General features: G+C 36.2%; 1 protein-coding gene across 2 annotated transcripts; it reads right to left on the reverse strand.

Moving 5' to 3' along the window:
- Positions 1-1,998: 1,998 nt before the first annotated feature.
- Positions 1,999-18,414, reverse strand: ss18 (SS18 subunit of BAF chromatin remodeling complex). Of its 2 annotated transcripts, NM_199744.2 has the most exons (10): positions 18,220-18,414; positions 15,375-15,451; positions 13,534-13,618; positions 12,132-12,258; positions 11,703-11,927; positions 10,365-10,529; positions 10,208-10,285; positions 5,476-5,598; positions 3,252-3,382; positions 1,999-2,895 (listed from the first exon to the last, which is right to left on the reverse strand). In NM_199744.2, exons 1-10 carry the CDS (start codon positions 18,286-18,288, stop codon positions 2,869-2,871), a joined length of 1,107 nt encoding a protein of 368 aa, NP_956038.1. In that variant the 5' UTR covers positions 18,289-18,414; the 3' UTR covers positions 1,999-2,868. The 2 variants fall into 2 exon arrangements, with proteins under 2 accessions (NP_956038.1, NP_001278254.1); NM_001291325.1 differs by lacking the exon at positions 5,476-5,598.
- Between the last annotated feature and the right edge of the window lie 4,136 nt (positions 18,415-22,550).

Below are 22,550 nucleotides of genomic sequence, written 5' to 3' on the forward strand. Positions count from 1 at the left end.
GCTGTGAACCAACATATCCTGAAGGAGAACGTCTGAATATCCACTGAAGCAAACTTGTGTTGTGCAGCAGGACAATGATCCAAAACACACCGGATTCCACTTCTGAATGGCTGTAAAAAAACAAAATGAAGTCTTTGGAGTGGCCTAGTCAAAGTCCTGATCTGAATCCAATTGAAATGCTCCGGCATGACCTTAAAAAGGTGGTTTATGCTGGAAAACCCTCCAATGTGGCTGAATTACAAAAATTGCTCATAAGAAACTTTAATTCTTGACAGTTTTTTAGTATTTAAGGTAGTGTGATGGTCTGGGCTGTGTTGCTGCCAGGGCCTGTGATAAACAAAACCATGAGTTCTGCTGTGACCCAAAATATTCTGAAGGAGAATATCCACTAAAGCAAACTTGGGTTCTGCAGCAAGACAATGATCCAAAGCTCAGCAGCAAGTCCACTTCTGAATGACTGAAAAAAATCAAAATAAAGACCTTGAAATGGCCTAGCCAAAGTCCTGCCCTGAATCCAACTGAGATTCTGTGGCATGACCTTAAAAAGGTGGTTCACTATTTGTGGTAGCGTGATGGTCTGGGGCTGTTTTGATACTTCAGGGCCTGGAAGACTTGCTGTGGTAAACAGAACCATAAATTCTTCAGTGAACTAAAATATCCTAAAGAAGAACATCTGAATGTCTGCTGAATGACTAGGCATGGGAACACAACCGGTTTTAAGGTTTAACGTGGTTCAGAAAAGTCAAGGTTTTAAAACTGCATAAATGTTCAGTTATACTGTCCTAAGGGCGGGTTTTAATGTATTTTTTGTGTTGTAAAGAAATTATTGAAACTAATGGAGAGAGCAGAGGTCAATGATTTAACAATTTAGCCTGACATTTTACTGTTTCAAAATATTTTATATTAATTTTTCCTAAAATAAAATCTATTGTGTCCAATGGGGAAAAGTTTTTATTATTTTTACCCAGACATTAAAAAAACTTTTTTTTAAAAGCAGTAATAACAGTACCGTGAAACTATGGTATTTTTATACAAGGTTATCATACCGTCAGAAACATACACCAGCCCATGCCTAAGCAGGACAATGATCCAAAGCACGCCTGTTAGTCCACTTCTAAATGGCTAAAAACAAAATGAAGACGCTGGAGTGGCCTAGTCAAATTCCTGACCTGAATCCAATTGAGATTCTTTGGCATGACCTTAAAAAGGTGGTTCATGCTGGAAAACCCTCCAATGTGGCTGAATTACATCAATTGGCAAAATTCTTGACTTTTAATATTTGTGTTAGTGTGATGGTCTGGGGCTGTTTTGATACTTCAGGGCCTGGAAGACTTGCTATGATAAACAGAACCATGAACGGTGAACCAAAATATCCTGAAGAAGAACAACCGAATATCTGCAGAATGACTAGGCATGAGATGATAACCGGTTTCAAGGTTTACCGTAGTTTGTAAAACTTCAGTTATACCTTTACTACGGTGTAAGTTGTTTTTTTAATTTACTATTTAGCCTGACATTTTACGGTTCCAAAATATTATAAATGTTTCCTAAAATAAAATATATTGTGTTTAGAGGGGAACACTTTGGAGTGGCCTAGTCAAAGCCCTGACCTGAATCCAATTGTGATTGTTTGTCATGACTTAAAAAGGCGATTCATGCTTGAAAACTCTTGAATGTGGTTGAATTGCAACAATTCTGCAAAGAAGTGTGGCAAATTTCCTCCACAGCACAGTAAAAGACTCACTGCAAGTTATCGAAGGAGTTTGATTACAGTTGTTGCTGCTGAGGGTGGCCCGAACACTTATTAGGATTAGGGGGCAAACACTTTTTCACACACGGCTATGTAATTATATAATTATATGTGATAAATAATCTAATTTATTCCCCCTTAATAATAAAAACGAATTTAAAAAATGAAATCATTTGAGTACTTGCGTTATCTTTGACTAATATTTAAATGAGTTTGATGATCTGAAACATTGTGACAAACACTCGTTAAAATGTTTTTGTGTTTTTACTTCGTTTGACTGCAACACAATTCAAACACGACTGAAATTCAAACCACGACAGTACCAGACCTGTTTAATCGAATTTCAGCAAGACATACATGTCAATTCAAACGGAACGTCCCACCTTCAAAAAATAAAAAAAGGGAAAATAAATTTGTACACGGTCGATAAGCACACGGGACGACACTTTGAGCTACTGTTCAACACTTGGACTCAATCTGAGCTCTATTTGATAAAGCATAAAATACATTTATACATCATAGCATAGTTTTGCACCTGAAATTGAAAATAAAAAGAAACATTTCCCACCCCTCCGCTGGCCTTCATTCGCACCTCAGCGTTATTGCTTCTCTGACTTCAGCAGGAGAGTCGAAAAACACAAAAACAACAACAACAACAACACAATGAATCTCATTAGAAAAACAAAACACGTTTCGTAGCTTATAAACATCGCTGTGTGTGTGTGTGTGTTTATGTATTTTCACGGATTTCTTTGTTGCTGTAGATAAGGCAGCTGTTTCACTTAAGGCATCGCTGCTATGAAATTGCTTCTCAAAAAACGAAATAGTTTGAAGTGTCAAAACTTATCCTTTCATTATTTATTTATTTTTTTTAAGCGAGTTTGTGTGGGTGTTTCACATTTACATGACCTGTGCTGAGAATCGAGCCAATGGTTGTTGGTTGTGGTCAAAATGCTTGTGGCCGAATGAAGAGTTCAGTCTACGTTAGCGGGACAGGTTCATCTCTTCGTGATGGTGATGTTTAGAGACTCTGAGAGAGCGCTAAGATGCTCTTCATCAGATCACACACAGCTCCGACTGGGAAACACACTGGGGCAGATCGTCAAAATCCTCATCGTTTACTGCTGGTAGTTTCCATACTGACCCTGTGGAGAAAAACACAGAGCACTTTTAAGTATGAGAGAGCTCACAGCCAGAATTACTCTTTTAAATCACGTAAACACTACATTAATGTTACTTAAAGGGATATCTCACCCAAAAATGTATGTTTTTATGACCTTAATACACTGCAAACAGTGTTTGGTTAGTTCCACACAACACTCAATTGCTGAATATACACTATAAACGTTAATTCAAGCACTTTTAAGGAGATATGTTTGTTATTAAGTGCGTTAATTCACATTCAAGCACTTTCATACATCATGGGAAGCCACAATTTACATTTTTATGAAGCCAGATTTCTATAGATCTCTTCAGGAGTACTGTTGTTTGAGTGTCTCACCTGGTCAAAAGCATACGGGCGCTGTGGTTGTCCCTGTGGTGGTCCGGGTTGCGGGGCTCTGTAGGCTGAATACTGCTGCCCTTGACTCTGCGGGTAGTTTGGGTACTGACTTGGAGCGCCTTGTGATGGACCTGTAGGAAAGCAGAGCGTTTGATTGCATGCTTGATCATATTCGCCTCTGCCTCTTCACATACAAGTACAAAAGTACAACTTAAAGGGGTAGTTCACGCAAAAATTTACTCACCAAGTTGTTTCAAACTTCTACGATTTTCTTCTATTGAGCACAAAAGAAAATATTACGATGGAAGCGGAAAACCAGTAACCTTTAGAGTTGGAAAAGCAGATACTATGGAAGTCAATAGTTACGGGTTTTCAGCATTCTTCAAAATATCTTCTTTCGTGTTCAACAAAACAAAGAAAAGATTCTGAACAAGTGAGAGTAACTAATGACAGAATCTTCATTTTTTGCGTGAACTCACTTTAAGTGCAGATGTACTTGCTATCCAGTGCAATCAAGTGGAAACATGAAGAGGTTTTAAGCCAATAAAATTCCCTTCACAGTGTTTATAATTGCAAAGCTGATCTACTGGAGGGCCGAAAAAGCAAAAGACAAAAAAAAAAAAAAAAAAAAAAAACACAGACAGAAGATGGAAAATTTCATAATGCATGTTCTTAAGCTTGTGTTGGCACTTTTTCTTCATTTTAATCTATTTATATTTGGCACATGTATTTACGTACATTTTTATAAACAAATCAAAAGTAATTTAAATGTAAAAAGAAGATTAAAATAAAGTAACGAGCATGCTGTTTGTCATCAAATAATTCAATAAATGACAATTCATAATGCAAAAGTGCATTTTTTATGGATGGCATGATGAAATAGTCTGCTCTCCGGCTCTATCTAAACTCGCTCACTGATTTTCACTCTCTTTCCTCATATTGTCCATTTAACTGTCAAAAACTGCTTTGGGATTAGCAAATAAGGTAACACATGAGTCATTTGACAGCGTCTCGATTAGATTTCTGCACAGGACTTGGACTAGGCCTCTCCAACAATTCATAAACGCAATTATGAATGTTTTATATTGTCCTTTTAACTGTCAAACACTGTATAGGGATCAGCAAATAAGGGAACATGAGTCATTTGACAGCATCTTAATTAGATTCAGGTCAGGACTTTGACTAGGCCACTCCAACAATTCATAAAGCCAATTATGAATTTTTGATATTGTCCTTTTAACTGTCAAACACTCTTTAGGAATTAACAAATAAGGGAACAAGTGAGTCATTTGACAGCATCTCAATTAGATTCAGGTCAGGACTTTGACTAGGCCACTCCAACAATTCATAAAGCCAATTATGAATTTTTATTATTGTCCTTTTAACTGTCAAACACTGTATAGGGATCAGCAAATAAGGGAACAAGCGAGTCATTTGACAGCATCTCAATTAGATTCAGGTCAGGACTTTGACAAGGCCACTCCAACAATTCATAAAGCCAATTATGAATTTTTGATATTGTCATTTTAACTGTAATAAACCGTGAAAGGATTTGCAAATAAGAGAACAAGCAAGTCATTTGATAGCGTCTCAATTAGATTCAGGTCAGGACTTGGACTAGGCCACTCCAACAATTCATAAAGCCAAAATAAATTTTTGATATTGTCCATTTAACTGTAAAACACTGTATAGGGATCAGCATATAAGGAAACAAGTGAGTCATTTGAAACACAGCTAGTGACTTAAAAGCTAAAGGCAGCTTTGTTTGATTAGGGTTGGAGTTAAAGTGATAGTTCACCCAAAATTGAGCATTTACTCACTGTTTACTCACCCTCGAGTGGTTCCAGATGTTGTGTTGTTGAGCACAAGAGAAGTTAATTTAAAAAAAGCTGAAGCCCATTGACTTCCACAGTAGGAATCACAAATATTATGGAAGTCAATAGTTACAGGTTTTATTTTATTTTCTAAATATGTTCTTTTGTGATCAAAGAAAGAAATGCAAAGGTTTGAAACAAGTAAAGGATGAGGAAATGACAGAACTGTACTTTTTGAGTGAACTATCCTTTTACTTTACAGGACAGTGACCGCTGTTGCCCATCCCTGATCTACTTTATTCTGATCATGTCATCTCTTCATCTAAACTACACTTTGAATAGCAGGAGTATGTTTGTATGAAGCATCTGCGTGAATGGACACAGTGCTGGATCCGTCGGTGTGTTCGTACCGTAGCCCTGCTGCTGTCCCGGGTATCCCTGCTGCCCGCTGTACTGCTGCTGCGGTGGGTAACCCTGCTGCTGAGGCGGGCCCTGCTGATATGCCTCCTGCTGCTGACCATACTGTGTGTTTCCTACAGGAAGATTACCACACACTTCAGCAAACTACACTAGTTACGGGGCCGAGCGAAGCAGCTATTGCTGGTGGAAATAGAGGAATATGGAGCTGTGGCAAATTTGCTTAAGAAATCATTTCTGAGATTTTCAAAATGCACCACTTTTCACTCTTGAATCAATTCAGAGCTTAGTTTATAAACAGTAAATGGCTAGGCTAGCTTTTAACAGCATTCTGGGCTCGTTTTCAAACATTAGATGGCGCTCTAGACTACTTTTTAAACAGCAGATAGCGCTCTAGACTAGTTTTTAAACAGCAGACAGCGCTCTAGACTAGTTTTTAAACAGCAGATGTCACTCTAGGCTAGTTTTTAACAGCAGACGGCGCTCAAAGCTAGTTTTTAACAGCATTCTAGGCTAGTTTTCAAACAGCTGATAGCGCTCTAGGCTAGGTTTTAACAGCAGACAGCGCTCTATACTAGTTTTGAAACAGCAGATGGTGCTCTCGGCTAGTTTTTAACAGCAGACGGCGCTCAAAGCTAGTTTTTAACAGCATTCTGGGCTAGTTTTAAAACAGCAGATGGTGCTCTAGGCTAGCTTTTAATAGCAGACGGCGCTCAAGGCTAGTTTTTAACAGCAGATGGCGCTCTCAGCTAGTTTTTAACAGCAGACGGCGCTCAAGGCTAGTTTTTAACAGCAGACGGCGCTCAAGGCTAGTTTTTAACAGCAGATGGCGCTCTCGGCTAGTTTTTAACAGCAGATGGCGCTCTCGGCTAGTTTTTAACAGCATTCTGGGCTAGTTTTCAAACAGCAGATGGCGCTCTAGGCTAGTTTTTAACACTAGATGGCATTCTCGGCTAGTTTTTACCCACATTCTGGGCTAGTTTTCAAACAGCAGATGGTGCTCTAGACTAGTTTTAAACAGCAGATGGTGCTCTAGGCTAGTTTTAAACAGCAGATGGTGCTCTAGGCTAGTTTTAAACAGCAGATGGTGCTCTAGGATAGTTTTAAACAGCAGATGGCGCCGTCGGCTAGTTTTAACAGCATTCTGGGCTAGTTTTCAAACAGCAGATGGTGCTCTAGGCTAGTTTTAAACAGCAGATGGCGCCGTCGGCTAGTTTTAACAGCATTCTGGGCTAGTTTTCAAACAGCAGATGGCGCTCTAGGCTAGTTTTTAACACTAGATGGCATTCTCGGCTAGTTTTTACCCACATTCTGGGCTAGTTTTCAAACAGCAGATGGTGCTCTAGACTAGTTTTAAACAGCAGATGGTGCTCTAGGCTAGTTTTAAACAGCAGATGGTGCTCTAGGCTAGTTTTAAACAGCAGATGGTGCTCTAGGATAGTTTTAAACAGCAGATGGCGCCGTCGGCTAGTTTTAACAGCATTCTGGGCTAGTTTTCAAACAGCAGATGGTGCTCTAGGCTAGTTTTAAACAGCAGATGGCGCCGTCGGCTAGTTTTAACAGCATTCTGGGCTAGTTTTCAAACAGCAGATGGTGCTCTAGGCTAGTTTTAAACAGCAGATGGCGTTCTAGGCTAGTTTTTTAACAGCCAGTGCTCAAGGCTAGTTTTTAACAGTAGACAGCACTCAAGGCTAATTTTTTAACTGCAATCTGGGCTAGTTTTTAAACAGCAGATGATGCTCTAGGCTAGTTTTAAACAGCAGATGATGCTCTAGGCTAGTTTTAAACAGCAGATGATGCTCTAGGCTAGTTTTAAACAGCAGATGGCGCTCTAGGCTAGTTTTAAACAGCAGATGGCGCTCTAGGCTAGTTTTTAACAGCCGGTGCTCAAGGCTAGTTTTTAACAGCAGATGGAGCTTTTGGCTAGCTTTTAACAGCAGATGGTGCTCTAGGCTAGTTTTAAACAGCAGATGGCACTCTAGGCTAGTTTTAAACAGCAGATGGCGCTCAAGGCCAGTTTTAAACAGCAGACGACGCTCAAGGCTCGTTTTAAACAGCAGATGGCGCTCTAGGCTAGTTTTAAACAGCAGATGTCGTTCAAGGCTCGTTTTAAACAGCTGACGACGCTCAAGGCTAGTTTTAAACAGCTGACGATGCTCGAGGCTAGTTTTAAACAGCAGACGACGCTCAAGGCCAGTTTTAAACAGCCGTCGGCGCTCAAGGCTAGTTTTTAACAGCAGACGACGCTCAAGGCTACTTTTAAACAGCCGACGGCGCTCAAGGCTAGGTTTAAAAAGCATACAGTGCTCAAGGCTTGTTTTTAACAGCTGATGGTGCTATAGGCTAGTTTTTGACAGCGGACGACACTCTAGGCTAGTTTTTAATTGCAGATGGCTCTCAAGGCTAGTTTTAAACTACGCTCAGGACTAGATTTAAATTACACTCAAGGCTAGTTTTAAACTACGCTCAAGGCTAGTTTTAAACTACGCTCAAGGCTAGTTTTAAACTATGCTCAGGCCTAGATTTAAACAGCAGACTGCTCTCAAAGCTAGTTTTTGACAGAAGTAGGTGCTCTAGCTTAGATTTAAACAGCAGATGACACGCTAGACTTTTAATCTGCACACTTATTGGTGTGAAAAAGTGTTTGCCTCTTTACTGATGTCTTATTTTTTTTTATTGCTTGTCACTTGTCAAATGTTTCAGATCATCAGAAAATTGAAATATTAGTCAAATATAATGCAAGCAAACATCTGGCAATTTTGAAGTGAAGGTTTAGCATTACTAAGGAAAAATACAAAACTACATAAATGTCTGGGCACCCTTAGCAGCAAGAACTGCAAACAAATGTTTTCAATAACTCGCAATGAGTCCTTTACAGCGCTGTGGAGGAAATTTAGCACACTCATCTTTGCAGAATTGTTCCAGTTCAGCCAGATTGGAGGGTTTTTGAGCATCCACCACTTTTTAAGGTCATGCTACAGCATCTCAATTAGATTGAGGTCAGGACTTTGATTAGGCCACTCCAAAGTCTTCATTTTGCTCTTCTTCAGCCATTCAGAAGTGGACTCTGATGAGCTTTGGATCACTGTCCTGATGCAGAACCCAAGTAGGCTTCAGCTTGAGGTCACTAAGAGATGACCATTCTTCAGAATATTATGGTACACAGCAAAACTCATGGTTCAATTTATCACAGCAAGTCTTCCAGGCCCTGAAAACAGCCGCAGACTATTACACTACCACCACATTTTACTGTTGGCTGTGTAATTTTTCTGAAAGGCTGTGTTACTTTTACTCCACAGATTGTGGGACAAACAATTTCTAAAAAAGTCCGAGCATTTTCCCTTAAGTCTTGGAGGTCATCAAACTGTTTGCTGAGCTTTTGCTCCACCAATGGTCTTGGAGCACTGCCATGCAAACCACTTTTGTCCAGTCCCTTTCTCATGGTGAAGTCATGAACACTCACCTTAACTGAGGCCAGCGAGGCCTGCAGTTCTTTGGATGTTGTTGTGGGTCTTTTGAGACCCCTTGTATGAGTTGTCGCTGTGCTCTTGAGGTCATTTTGGTTGGACAACTACTCCTGGGAAGGTTGCCCACTGTTCCATGTTTTTACCATTTGTAGATAATGGCTCTCACTGCGATTCGCTGCAGTCCTGAATCTTTAAAAAATGGCTTTTCCAGACTGGTAGATCTCTATTTTCTTTCTTATATATTTCGATCACTATGTCTAGATTTTGAGGATCTTTTGGTCTACTTTGTGATGCATATTTAAGTGATTTCTTGATTGCAAACTCTTGTGGCAGTAATCAGGCCTGCTGCTTTGTAACTTTAGATTTTTTTTATATATATTAAAACAAAACTGCATAATGTCTTGTGTTATTTGACCAGTATTTCAATTTATTCGATGATCTGAAACATTAAAATGCAACAAACATGCAAAAAAAAAAAAAAAAAAACAGTAAGGGGGGGGCAAATACTTTGTCACACCACTGTATATGCTCATGAGTGTTTGTGTGTTCTGCTGAGTTCTATAAGTTGGCTTATGTAATGTGACTAATGTAAACACAGCTCACTAAGACCTTTCCTAACTTTATGAATGATTGTTTTAGTTTTGAGCGGTACTGGTAAAGAATAGGATGCAAGCAGAGTATAGATGTTAGTAAAGCATCTGTTAAAAACTAAGCTCAGAATCAACTCAAGAGAATGGCCATGCATTTTGAACATCTCAGATTGATGCAGAATCAGTTTTGTTTCTCAAACAATTCTTCATCACAGCTGTAGAGGAATAGCAGTTTTTATCTGTTAGCCTGCAACTCTGGTTCTTTATTCTGCAGCTGTTAAACTTGCACGCACACATAAATCATGTTTGTGAAGACAGCGAAGGTTCCATATAATTTTGCATGAAGCAACATTTATATTTATGTTTAGATTTTGAGGTGGAATTATGGCTGGCCAATGTGGATAATGTACACCCATGCATTAGAATATCTTCTCTGCATTGTTTTTGTACATTCTGTGTATAATTTTTTGGCCATATCCCCCAATATGTTGATATGAATGTCATTTGTTTTAAAGATATCAATACATCTTGCATTAATTTTCATAAAAATATTCTTATAACATCAAGACAGGCTTCAAGAAGTAAAAACATTCACTACACTCTCTACAGATCTGAAATAAGGCAAACGTTAAAAAGTAAAAAGCCGGTTGCATGAGGAGAAATCCTACCCTCTGGTGCCCCCTGTCCTCCATGGCTGTATTGCTCCGTATAATATTCATCCTGACCGGGATATTGCTGAGGAGGTCCTAAAACACACACGGATGAGGCTTTCACATGATGAAGACTTTACATGATGTTTCATCAGCACAACAGAGTTCAGTGTACCTTGATGTGGTGGCCTGTATGGCGGCATTGGCCTCTGCCCCATCACGTGATTGCCTTGCCCCATCATGCCCATGGGGTTCTGCTGCCCCTGGTAATGCTGCCCGCTGCCACCAGAGGGGGGCATGTTGTACTGCTGGGAAGGAGCCTGCTGGTGCATCATAGGCCCTGGAGAAAAACACAAGAGCAAACACTCACAATGTTTTTCTATAGTGCTGGGAAAAGATTAACCACCATCCAAAAGAAAAGTCTGTTCTGACATGTGTGTGTGCACTATATATATTGATTATGTACATACACACAAAAAAAACTTTTGCATATTTATTGAAATTGACAAACAATTAGTGTACCATATGCATAGATTTGATGTCAAAATAAATAATGCATGCGCGTTTATACACTGGCCACTTTATTAGGTACACCTGTCCAACTGCTTGTTAACGCTTGTTAATTTCTAAGCCAATCACATGGCAGCAACTCAATGCATTTAGGCATGCAGCTAAAGGCGACCATCAGAATCGAGAAGAATGGGGATTTAAGTAACTTTGAACGTGGCATGGTTGTTGCTGTCTGACGGGCTGGTCTGAGTATTTCAGAAACTGCTGATCTACTGGGATTTTCACGCACAACCATCTCTAGAGTTTACAGAGAATGGTCCGACAAAGAGGAAATATCCAGTGAGCGGCAGTTCTGTGGGCGCAAATGCCTTGTTGATGCCGGAGGTCAGAGGAGAATGGCCAGACTGGTTCCAGCTGATAGAAAGGCAACAGTAACTCAAATAAGCACTCGTTACAACCGAGCTCTGCAGAAGAGCATCTCTGAACACACAACACGTCCAACCTTGAGGCGGATGGGCTACAGCAGCAGAAGAGCACACCGGGTGCCGCTCCTGTCAGCTAAGAACAGGAAACTGAGGCTACAATTCACACAGACTCACCAAAACTGGACAATAGAAGATTGGAGAAACGTTGCTGCTCTGATGAGTCTCCATTTCTGCTGACACATTCAGATGCTCAGCTCACAATTTGGCCTTAACAACATGAAAGCATGGATCCATCCTGCCTTGTATCAGCGGTTCAGGCTGGTGGTGGTGGTGTAATGGTGTGGGGGAGATTTTCTTGGCACACTTTGGGTCTATTAGTACTAGCTAGTAGGGAAGGAGTTAAAGACCTATATCTGTGTATGCTTATTTTCAAAAACTTTATAGGTCTTTGAATTTGTTTTTGTTTTTTCAGATTCACAAACCTTTTTCCCCTCAGACATAAAGGACCAGAAAGAACCCTGTTGAAACAAGTTACCAAGACAAAAAACAAACTAAACAAAAAAACAAAGCATCAGTACCCTGATTGGGCTGCATGTTCATGTTGGGTCGAGGGCCATAATTGCCCATGGGCTGCCCCTGGTTGATGTTCATCTGCCCCTGTGACTGTATGCCCTGTGAGGAGGGCACGGCGTGGTTATAAGCCCCCATGGAGCCGTGGCTGCTGGGTGGTATGTTCATGGAGCCGCTGGGTATGCTGGATGATTGGTTGGGCCCCGGACCCTGCATCGACATGTGATTTGGACCTGAATAAGAAACAGAGATTAACCACACAAAACACTTCATATTCGTATCATAGCTTAATTGCATAAAAATCCCTTTTATAATGAATATTTATATTATATATTATGTTTGAATCCTCTAATGGTCAGCAGCCGTCCATTATTATTATTAGTGCATCATTCGTGCTCGTGTTAACGTTGTTTCTGAGAGCATTGCAGAGATTTTACCTGGCATCTGGCCGTTCATCTGGCTCTGCATGTGTGGGGCGGTGGGACCCTCTGAGGGCATACTGTGACCGTGGGGCAGCTGAGGAGTGGCTCCGCTCTGATTCATAGGCATGTTCTGAGTGGGCGGCTGTAGTCAAACACAGAAACACATTTACTATCTTCAGCACTGATTACCACTCTGCAGCTTATACTATACCAATCTGTGTTTGTCTCAAATATGTCCCTATTTTACAGGCTTCATGTAAAATATGTCTTTATATATATGTTTTACGGCCACATTAGGAACATTGGCTATATACATGGCAACATTGGTAATAAATCATGCATGCATACAAAAAAACACACACACACATATAACAACACTGATAAAAAGTCAAATAACTCCTTTGATGATATTGTAAAACTTTGTAAAATGTCTCTTAAAATATTTCCTGAATAAAAACATTCACGTTACGGCTGCACAAAATAAAATTATTTATTTATTTTTTTTTTTTCGATTTATACTGCAAATATGAATAAAATCACAAGACAACTTTAGTAAGTGCATCTACAGAAAATACACAAAAATTACCCAAAAATATATTAAAAATATACTAAAGCGTGGATGAAAACAATAGAGCAATGATAAAAATAAAATAAACATGTCAACACTAGTAGCCTAATGGTTAGAGTGTTGAGATATAGGACTAAGGTGCTCACGGCGACCTGACATCTCTGCTCCTACCTTCCTGTCAGTAAAAATCTCCACTGTCCTGTACAAATAAATGTGAAAACCCCTTAATATTAATTATAAAAAAATTAATAAATAAAATAAACAACACTTTTTGGTTTTCGATGGAGTTTAACAGTATTGAGGTACAGAAATTGAATGTAAAATAGCACCACATGGAGTCTTCACTGTGTAAATAAACACCATCATTCTTTGTTAAAGTGACGAATTTGATCATTTCTTTTGCCCAAATGGTTTAAAATCACTTGAAATCTTAGTTACAGGCCTTGAAAACACATCAAAATGATGATGATGATAATAATAATAATAATAAAAAGCTGAGCTGTGGTTCATGCAATCAATGCAGATCCTGTGACTGTACTGGATACACATATAGCGATATCAATGCTGAAACAATATAATGTGCAGCCCTAATTTACGTTACAAAAAATAAAAAGCCAGTTTTATTCATATAATGACTAAAACAACCTTTTAAAAATATCTAAATCAGTAATTAATATCCAAATGTCATCATATGTTTGTTACAGCTTTCAGGTGCACAGCATGGTGAGATTGCACAGCACATATTAACAATGTACAACACAAATATGAATATTTTCTGGCTCATTTTAATAGGCTTTTGCCAAAGGCATTAAACCAATCTAAGATAGGAAGCTGAGGATAAATACTCACCGCAGGGAGCAGAGACTGCATGTTCTGATTAGAGTCTGCTATTGTCGCCAAATACACCAGATTTCTGTGCAGCATCTGTTGGTAGCTGTCAGAGAAATAATCATTGGCTGAATTTGAAAAAGAATAAAGCAGCATCTACATTATTTCTGAATGCAAAATGTAAAAACACTACGATAATGTGTTCTTATATAACAAAAAGGCACAACGGCTCAATATTTTTAATGTTTTTTTTTCTAAATAAGTCTCTTCTGCCATCTAAGCTTGCATTAATTCAATCCAAAGCACAGTGAAACCACTAGAAAAATGTTTACTATTAAAAATAACTTTCCTATTCTAATACATTTCAAATTTAATTTATTCATGTGCTTTTAAATCTGAATTTTAACATTGTTACTTCAGTCACATGATTCTTTAGATATAATAATGATATTAAACATGCTCTTAGAGCGACGCAGTGGCGCAGTTAGGGATACAACAATTAGTTTTTGGTTGTGCGATTATAGTCTGAGGAATAATCACGGTTTCACGGTTATTATGCATTCATTCATTTTAAAACTACTAGTTTCTAAAATCACATGAAAACTCCTTATATTTTAAAGTGTTGTTTATTGTTGCTCAGTAACCAAATAATTATGTACAACACACAATAATAATAACGAACAAACAATAGTCCATTTCTCTTTGGACTTAAAAATAAGTGAAAAAAAGTTTCCGACATTTAAACAAGTAATAATTTTAAACTAAAAATAAATTAAAAAAAAAATAAATAAATTAATTAATTAAAAAATAATAAATAAAAACTGAATAAACAAACAAACAAATAAATAATAAAGCAAATAAATAAATAATAAACAAATAAAAAATAAAGCAAATAAATAAATAATGAACAAATTAATAAATAAACAAACAGTATTTCTAATGTAAATCTATTTTTTTATATATATATATAAGTATTTTCTCATGTAAATGTAAGTATTTCCCATTTAAAGATAACAAATGTAGTCAAAGACTGTCTGAAAGGCACTTTAGATCAACCATAATACAAAAACGTTTGGTATTATTATTTTGCATTTTTTTTCCTTGATGGATGCCAGTGGAAATGTGTATAAAAAGCGGGAGTGTGTTGCAGCGTGTACACGTCGCTCCCAATATGCAAGCACAAGCCGTGCGCCTCCATTGAAAGCGAATTTGGACATGCAAAGGATGCAAAATGTGACCGGCCCTTAGTTATTAGCGGCAGCCAAAGTTAAACCTTGTGTGTGTGTGTTACCTCGGTGTACACGCTCAGAACCTTTAACTAGCGCACAGTTGGCATAACTTTGTTTATTTGCAACATTTTTGTTCCGTGCCACTGTGTTGAGAAGCCTTTACGATTAATTAACCCGTTAATAGTGAAATTGGCTAATTGTTGCATGCCTAGGCGTAGTAGGTAGTGCTGTCGCCTCACAGCAAGAAGGTTCCTGGTTCGAGCGTAGGCTGGGTCAGTTGGCGTTTCTGTGTGGAGTTTGCATGTTCTCCCTTTGTTCGCGTGGGTTTCCTCCAGGTGCTCTGGTTTCCCCCACAGTTCAAAGACAAGCGCTATAAGGGGAATTGGATAGGCTAAATTGTCCGTAGTGTACGAGTGTGAATGAGTGTGTAGGTGTTTCCCAGACATGGGTTGCGGCTAAAAGGGCATCCGCTGCGTAAAACGTGCTGGATAAGTAGGCGGTTCATTCCGCTGTGGCGACCCCGGATTTATAAAGGAACTAAGCCGAAAAGAAAATGAATGAATGATATGCTCTTAAATAGACTATGATTTTACTCAAAGGTGTGTGCGCACCTGTGATTGACAGAGAACTTACTGTGAACATTCAGCTGTTTTTCCTTTACTCTGGAAGTCCATGATGCACTGAATCAGCTGATTGTTTTCATCCAGTAACTGCAGGTAAAATGTAACAATAAAAACAACAATAAAGAGGAGAAATGAAAAAGATGGCATCGTCTGCAAGCTCTGATCTGCCTTTCATTAGAATCAAACATGATCCTGGGCATAAACATGACTGCCCAATCATAAACGCTCATTCAACGCAACTGCAACATACACAGTGACTCTCTAATGTTATTGATATATAGGTACACTATATATTTCAGTTTGCAAGGGCTGCACGATATTAGAAAAGTCAGATAATGCGATATTTTGTTTTGCTGTGATATACATTGCCATAAGAAATATAATTTTACCACATGATTTGAATAACCCATTTCTTAATTTAGATCAACTGGGATTATCAAGTACATCTGCATAAATATAATAAATTACAAGCATATATAATTAATTAAATAAATTAACAAACAGTGCTTTATGGCTTTCTGTGGAGTCAAGCACAGAAATTGAACAGTTATCAAAGGTAAAATAACAACATCTTTGTCTTTTCATCTTCATCTTTAATAAATAATCGAATCCTGCAATGTGACTATTGGGGATGCACACATTGCGATATTGATGCTCAAACGATATATTGTTCACCAATAAATTTATTTATTTAAAATATATATATATATATTTAAATATAAGACACATGTTTTTGGTCATTTATTGGTTTAAACCAAAATGTTTTTCCATGCAAAGCTTTCGTGTGACTTGTTTGTCAGTTTTAGCCAATTTATTTTTGGTACCAATGCTTTATACTATTGCAGACTGAAGGATGATAATTGTATTTATTTTTCTAAATCATTTATTTATATCCAATATGACTTATTTTCCTCAGGGCCGTTATACAAATGCATATACAAATGAATTATAATCATAAAAGAGGGAATTAGTTAAATATTGACTTGAATTAATGACTAAGAATGTCTATGGAGGTAAAGTTGGTTTTATATTCGGATATTCAGACATTCTCCTTGATCTGATTATATAATTTCAGAAAAGTATTCTCTGAAAATTGTAAAAAGGGAAATCAGATTAGCAGCAAATGACTATCAAAGAACAACATTGTTCACAGTGAATTACATAGTGTTAATGTTGTTTAGAAGTCATACATGCGTGCCAATTCCGATCGAATATTTAATGTAACATGGTAAACAATATAGACTTCTAAATGAACGAATGTGCGAATATAAAACCAACTTTACCTCTATAGCATGTCTTATATTATTATAAAAACTGAATATATTTCAGAGTGATTGTATAGTGATGTTAATCTCCAGGACCTGATTGAAAGCTAATTTAAAGAAACAAATTCACCAAAAGAAAAACACCAAAACAACTGCAGCAGAGAATATTATAAATAGCTAAATATTCAAAATAAATAATTTCCACAGAAGCTACGAAACAGTTGTTTAAAAAAAATCATTAATGACAACACTTTTATTATAATAAAATCATGAATAATCGTTATATCTTTGCCATAACAAAAATCTGGTTAATAAACTGTTTAATACTACTTATTATTGTATGCCATGGCGATATATGTTTTTTTCTTTCTTTGGATAAGGACAATATCGAAATATCTATAGTTGAAGTCAGAATTATTAACCCCCCTGAATTGTTAGACCGCTTGTTTGTTTTTTCCCCAATTTCTGTTTAACGGAGATTTTTTCAGCACATTTTTAAACATATTAGTTTTAATAACTTATTTCTAATAATAGATTTATTTTATCTTTGCCATGATGACAGTAAATAATATTTTACTAGATATTTTTCAAGACACTTCTATAAAGCTTAAAGTGACATTTAAAGGCTTAACGAGGTTAATTAGTGTAACTAGGCAGGTTAGGGTAATAAGTTATTGTATAATGATGGTTTGTTCTTTAGACTTTCGAAAGAAAATATAGCTTAATGGGGTTAACGTTAATAATTTTACCCCTAATATGGTGTTTAAAAAATGGCTTTTATTCTAGCCGAAATAAAACAAATAAGACTTTTTCCAGAAGAAAAAACATTTTCAGACAAACTGTAAAAAATTTCCTTGCTCTGTTGAACTTCATTTAGGAAATATTTAAAGAAGAAAAACATTAAAATGGGGGCTAATAATTCTGACTTCTACTGTATATCTCCATCAGACCTGAGTAACAGAAATCACTAAACAAATCAACAAATCTAATTAAAACTTATGCATTAACCTTGAATAATTTTATAAGACATCAGGAATGAAAAATCTGCTAACTTACACATCTAACGTGTCAAAAATAACGTTTGGCTTGTCGAATAAGACATGACTGAAAATGACCAAATCAGACATTGTTCATCAATAAATCAGATATTAGCATAACGTTACACGCTAGTTCGTAACGAAATGAATTTCATCACAAAATCAAATATAAATCGACGATATCTTTAAAAATAAATCGACGACAGTGTTATTGTCAAGTGAACATGTACGTTGTGATGCTTGTACACAATCCTCCATTGTGATTCATCAGACAGCCGAGTAGTAACGTTAGCGGCTAACAAAGACACAGCAGAACCGAGCAGATTTCAACAGCTTTAAAAACCCCGGACCAAAAAACACAAAATCAGCCCATTTTACGCTGGTATTCGGTTATGTAGGAGCTGTTAAATACGACGACAAATGTCACCTTATAAGCGTCTTGTTGGTGATGTTATGCTAGTGTTGGCGGGAGAGATGTTGCAGCTAACTAGCCTAACGCAAATTTTCCGTTTCCAGTTTTCGCTCGGCTTGACGAACTAATAAATGAGGTTACCTTCTGTATCCCGGCAGGCGTTATATCGCCCTTGGCACGCTGCCGGTGCGGTGCAAAAGCCACAGACATTGCTTGTTTCTGGTTAATTCAGATTACCGCTACGGTGGACACAAACACACTGACCGAGAACAAACGCGCTGAGCTGCGAAATCAGAATCAACCAACGCGCACGGAGCACACAGGGGAGCCTCGCATACACCAAATCACACTCAAGACAAGAAATAAAGAAGACCTGCTGGTAGCAAAATGTCTGTTTACATATTTAAACTCTGTTATTAATCATTACACAGTGTGAATGGGCGCAGTGTCCAGATTAATATAATTTATAAGAGCTACAAATCCAAAGCACACCTCTTTTTCTTAAAAATGGTTTGCCCCTAAGGGTCAGAGAAGGGGGAATTCCAAACAGCAGCATTTTGTGCACTGAGTACGTGCGCGTTTCCGTTGCACATGCAATGCGCAAAACGCCGTCGTGTGTGGAGTGTGCACATATGTTATACTTTAATTGACTTGCTATATTCATATGCGCAAAAAATTGAAGCAAATTTAGGAAATACCAAAACGCCATTTTCATATGCGCAAGTACTTGCATTTAATTTAAATTCAATAAATTATGCAATATATTATGACGAGCGGAATGAAAATCACTGCTTTACAACATGATCCGCTTTAAATGGCTGCTTCAGCATCCTAAATATTTAAATTAATATCTTCTTTAGTATTTACCTGCATCTAAATTGTAAGACTAAATGTAATAGCCAATTCAAAAGCATGTTGCAGATGCAGAGCCTGACATATAGGTGGCATTTTTATTTACATTCACAGTTAAGAAAACTATTTGTGCACCATTTGCTATTGTGCACAGTACTGTTATTTAAATGACCGGTCCTTTTGCATTTACAATTGTAAGAGAAAGTCGTTTATTTTCAAGAAAGCTCAACTGTCAGGGTCACACCTATCAGCAGGTGGCAGTATCGCACAGCAGGTAAACATTTTTGGTCTGCAATCTGCATTTGACAAGAGGAAAACAAATTTGCAGCTCAACATTTTGTAATAATAGCTTGCAGCACAACTTTAGATTTAATCTTAAACTGGAAGTATAAATATAAATATAAATATATATATATATATATATATATATATATATATATATATATATATATATATATATATATATATATATATATATAAATATATATATATATATATATATATAAATATATATATATATATATATATATATATATATATATATATATATATATATATATATATATATATATATATATAATCATTAGAATGATTATATATATAGTGTTAGTGTTCCGTCAGCCAATGGTATTTGGAGATCACAAGCTCAATGTGGAATGAGACCTGTAAGATCTCCAGACGTTCTTATGAAATTTATTGTATAACTGACAAGGTAAAAGAAGTAACATTCAAAACTGTACACTGTATATGTCCAGCTAAAGATGTTTTAGACAGATTTAATTTGAACATTGCTTATTCCTGTGATTATTGTTGCATGGAAAATGCATCTGTTGTCCTTATGTTTTATGATTGTATACACACAAGGATGGAAAAAATGTTGATATTTGTATTTATAATGTCAATACATGCAACAAATTTACCTTCCTAGTACAATTCTTTATTATTTTGGGAAAGTCTCAGATACACAAAAAAGTGATCTGGACCAAAGCTAAAAAATTTTCATTTCCTTCAAGAGACTAAGATCTACTGCACAAGTTTGGAAAACAATTATTAATAATAATTTAAAAAAGCAGAAGAAGACTTTTTAATTACCTAATGTTTTTTTTTAATTCACACACACACACACACACACACACACACACACACACACACATTTGATTAATTTTATTTGGAATGACTAATACTAATTAAAGCAACACAGCATTCAAATAATCATAAGGAGACCATGATGGTTTACAGTACAAGCAGCATACAACCATTGATTTTCTTGTGCGTGGCAACGTTGTATTAAGTAAATGGATTAAGGATAGAGATGGCATCGTCTTCTCCACACATGAAGACTGCCTATTATTGCAGACACAAAACAATACTTTGCAATTTGCTTAGAGTCTTTTTCACTGTGTCCTGCAATTTGTAGTCCCCTCACACACAGTTTATAAACGTGCCCTAGGCTACCGTAGATTAAAACCACCAACTTTGTGTTGTGGCCACACATTTGAGCATTTACTAATGGTTGATATTTCAGCATTTTTCTGAATAGCACAGATCTATGTATGCATCAAAACAGCAGCCTACTTCCATAATCAGAATGTTTTTTTTTGTTTTTTTTCACACACACACACACACACACACACACACAAACGCACGCACGCACGCACGCACACACACACACACACAGCATATATTTTTGAATGTAATTCTGTATTTGTTGTTAACAATAAAAAACAAAAAAGATCTCCAGACGTTTTTGCATAACAAATAAAACTAGAGAGGTATCATTTACAATTGTTTATCATATTCATCCTGTAAAACACACTACAAAATATGCTTTTCTTTCTTGGATTTTTGTCTTGTTTCTAGTTGAAATATCTAACAATTCCTAAATCAAGAAGAATTTTCTAGACAAGCAAAACATACTGTCTTGTTTTGAGAAATAATATGCCAATATTAAGTGATTTTTTCCGTAAAACAAGCAAAATAATCTGCCAATGGGGGAAGCAAAATAATCTTACGTCAAAAGAAAAAACAAGATTAATTTGCTTACTCCATTGGCAGATTATTTTACTTGTTTTAAGGAAAAACTCACTTAATATTGGCATATTATTTCTCAAAACAAAACAGTATGTTATGCTTGTCTAGAAAATGCTTCTTGATATAAGAAATTTTAGATATTTAGACTAGAAACAAGACAAAAAATCTAAGCAAGAATAGCATTTTTTGCAGTGCAGGTAATTGCAAGATTTTGTAAAGATGATGACTTAAAATGGGAAATTTCTCTTAAAACAAGTCAAATAACCTTGATTTCATTTTGAAATAATATTACTTTGTTTACCCCATTAATTTAGCTTGTTTTAAGAAAAAAAAACTCTCTTAATTTTAATTTATTAATTCTGATATTTTCTGATATAAAAAAATGCTTTAAGATTTTGTAGACGTTTGGACTATAGAAACAAGAGAAAAACTCTACGTTAGACAAACCTGTTAGCAATGTTGTTCAAGTTTTATATGCCCTGATGGGGGAAATGACAGATTTTATGTCCTAAATATTTTAGTGACCTGCATAGCAAATAAAATCAATAGAGACAGCGTCATTTTTTCTATAATACTCAACTACCAGCTTTTTTAAGCCTGACAAAGTGTTATAAATCTGATCATTTCTGGAAAAAATTGTCTGAAATGAGTGAGTTTTTTCTTAAATCAAGTCAAATAATTTTATTTACATTTTGAAATAATATGATTTTATTTACCCCACTAATTTAGCTTGTTTTATGAGAAAAAAAAACTTAATTTTGACTTATTATTTCTGAAAACAAGACAATATTTTACTTGCTAAAATCTTTCAAGAATTTAGACATTTGGACTTGGAGGGGGGGGGGGTAATAAATCTGATATTTTCAGAATAAGAGTCAAAAATAAGGGAGTTTTGCCTTAAAACAAGTCAAATAACCTTGATTTAATTTTGAAATAATATTACTTTATTTACCCCATTAATTTAGCTTGTTTTAAGAAAAAACTCTCTTAATTTTAATTAATTAATTCTGATATTTTCTGATATAAAAAAATGCTTTAAGATTTTGTAGACGTTTGGACTATAGAAACAAGAGAAAAACTCTACGTAAGACAAACCTGTTTGCAATGTTGTTCAAGTTTTATATGCCCTGATGGGGAGAAAATGACCGCTTTTATGACTAAATATTTTAGTGACCTGCATAGCAAATAAAATCAATAGAGACAGCGTCGTTCTTTCTACAATACTCAACTACCAGCTTTTGTCAGCCTGACAGGGTGTAATAAATCTGATAATTTCTGAAAAAAATTGTCTGAAATGAGTGAGTTTTTTCTTAAATCAAGTCAAATAATTTTATTTTCACTTTGAAATAATATGATTTTATTTACCCCAGTAATTTAGCTTGTTTATGAAAAAAAACTTAATTTTGACTTATTATTTCTGAAAACAAGACAATATTTTACTTGCTAAAATGTTTCAAGAATTTTTAGACATTTGGACTTGGAGGGGGGGGGTAATAAATCTGATATTTTCAGAATAAGAGTCAAAAATAAGGGAGTTTTGCCTTAAAACAAGTCAAATAACCTTGATTTAATTTTGAAATAATATTACT

The sequence above is a fragment of the Danio rerio genome, chromosome 2, assembly GCF_049306965.1.
Source record: "Danio rerio strain Tuebingen ecotype United States chromosome 2, GRCz12tu, whole genome shotgun sequence".
NCBI classification, from domain to species: Eukaryota; Metazoa; Chordata; class Actinopteri; order Cypriniformes; family Danionidae; genus Danio; species Danio rerio.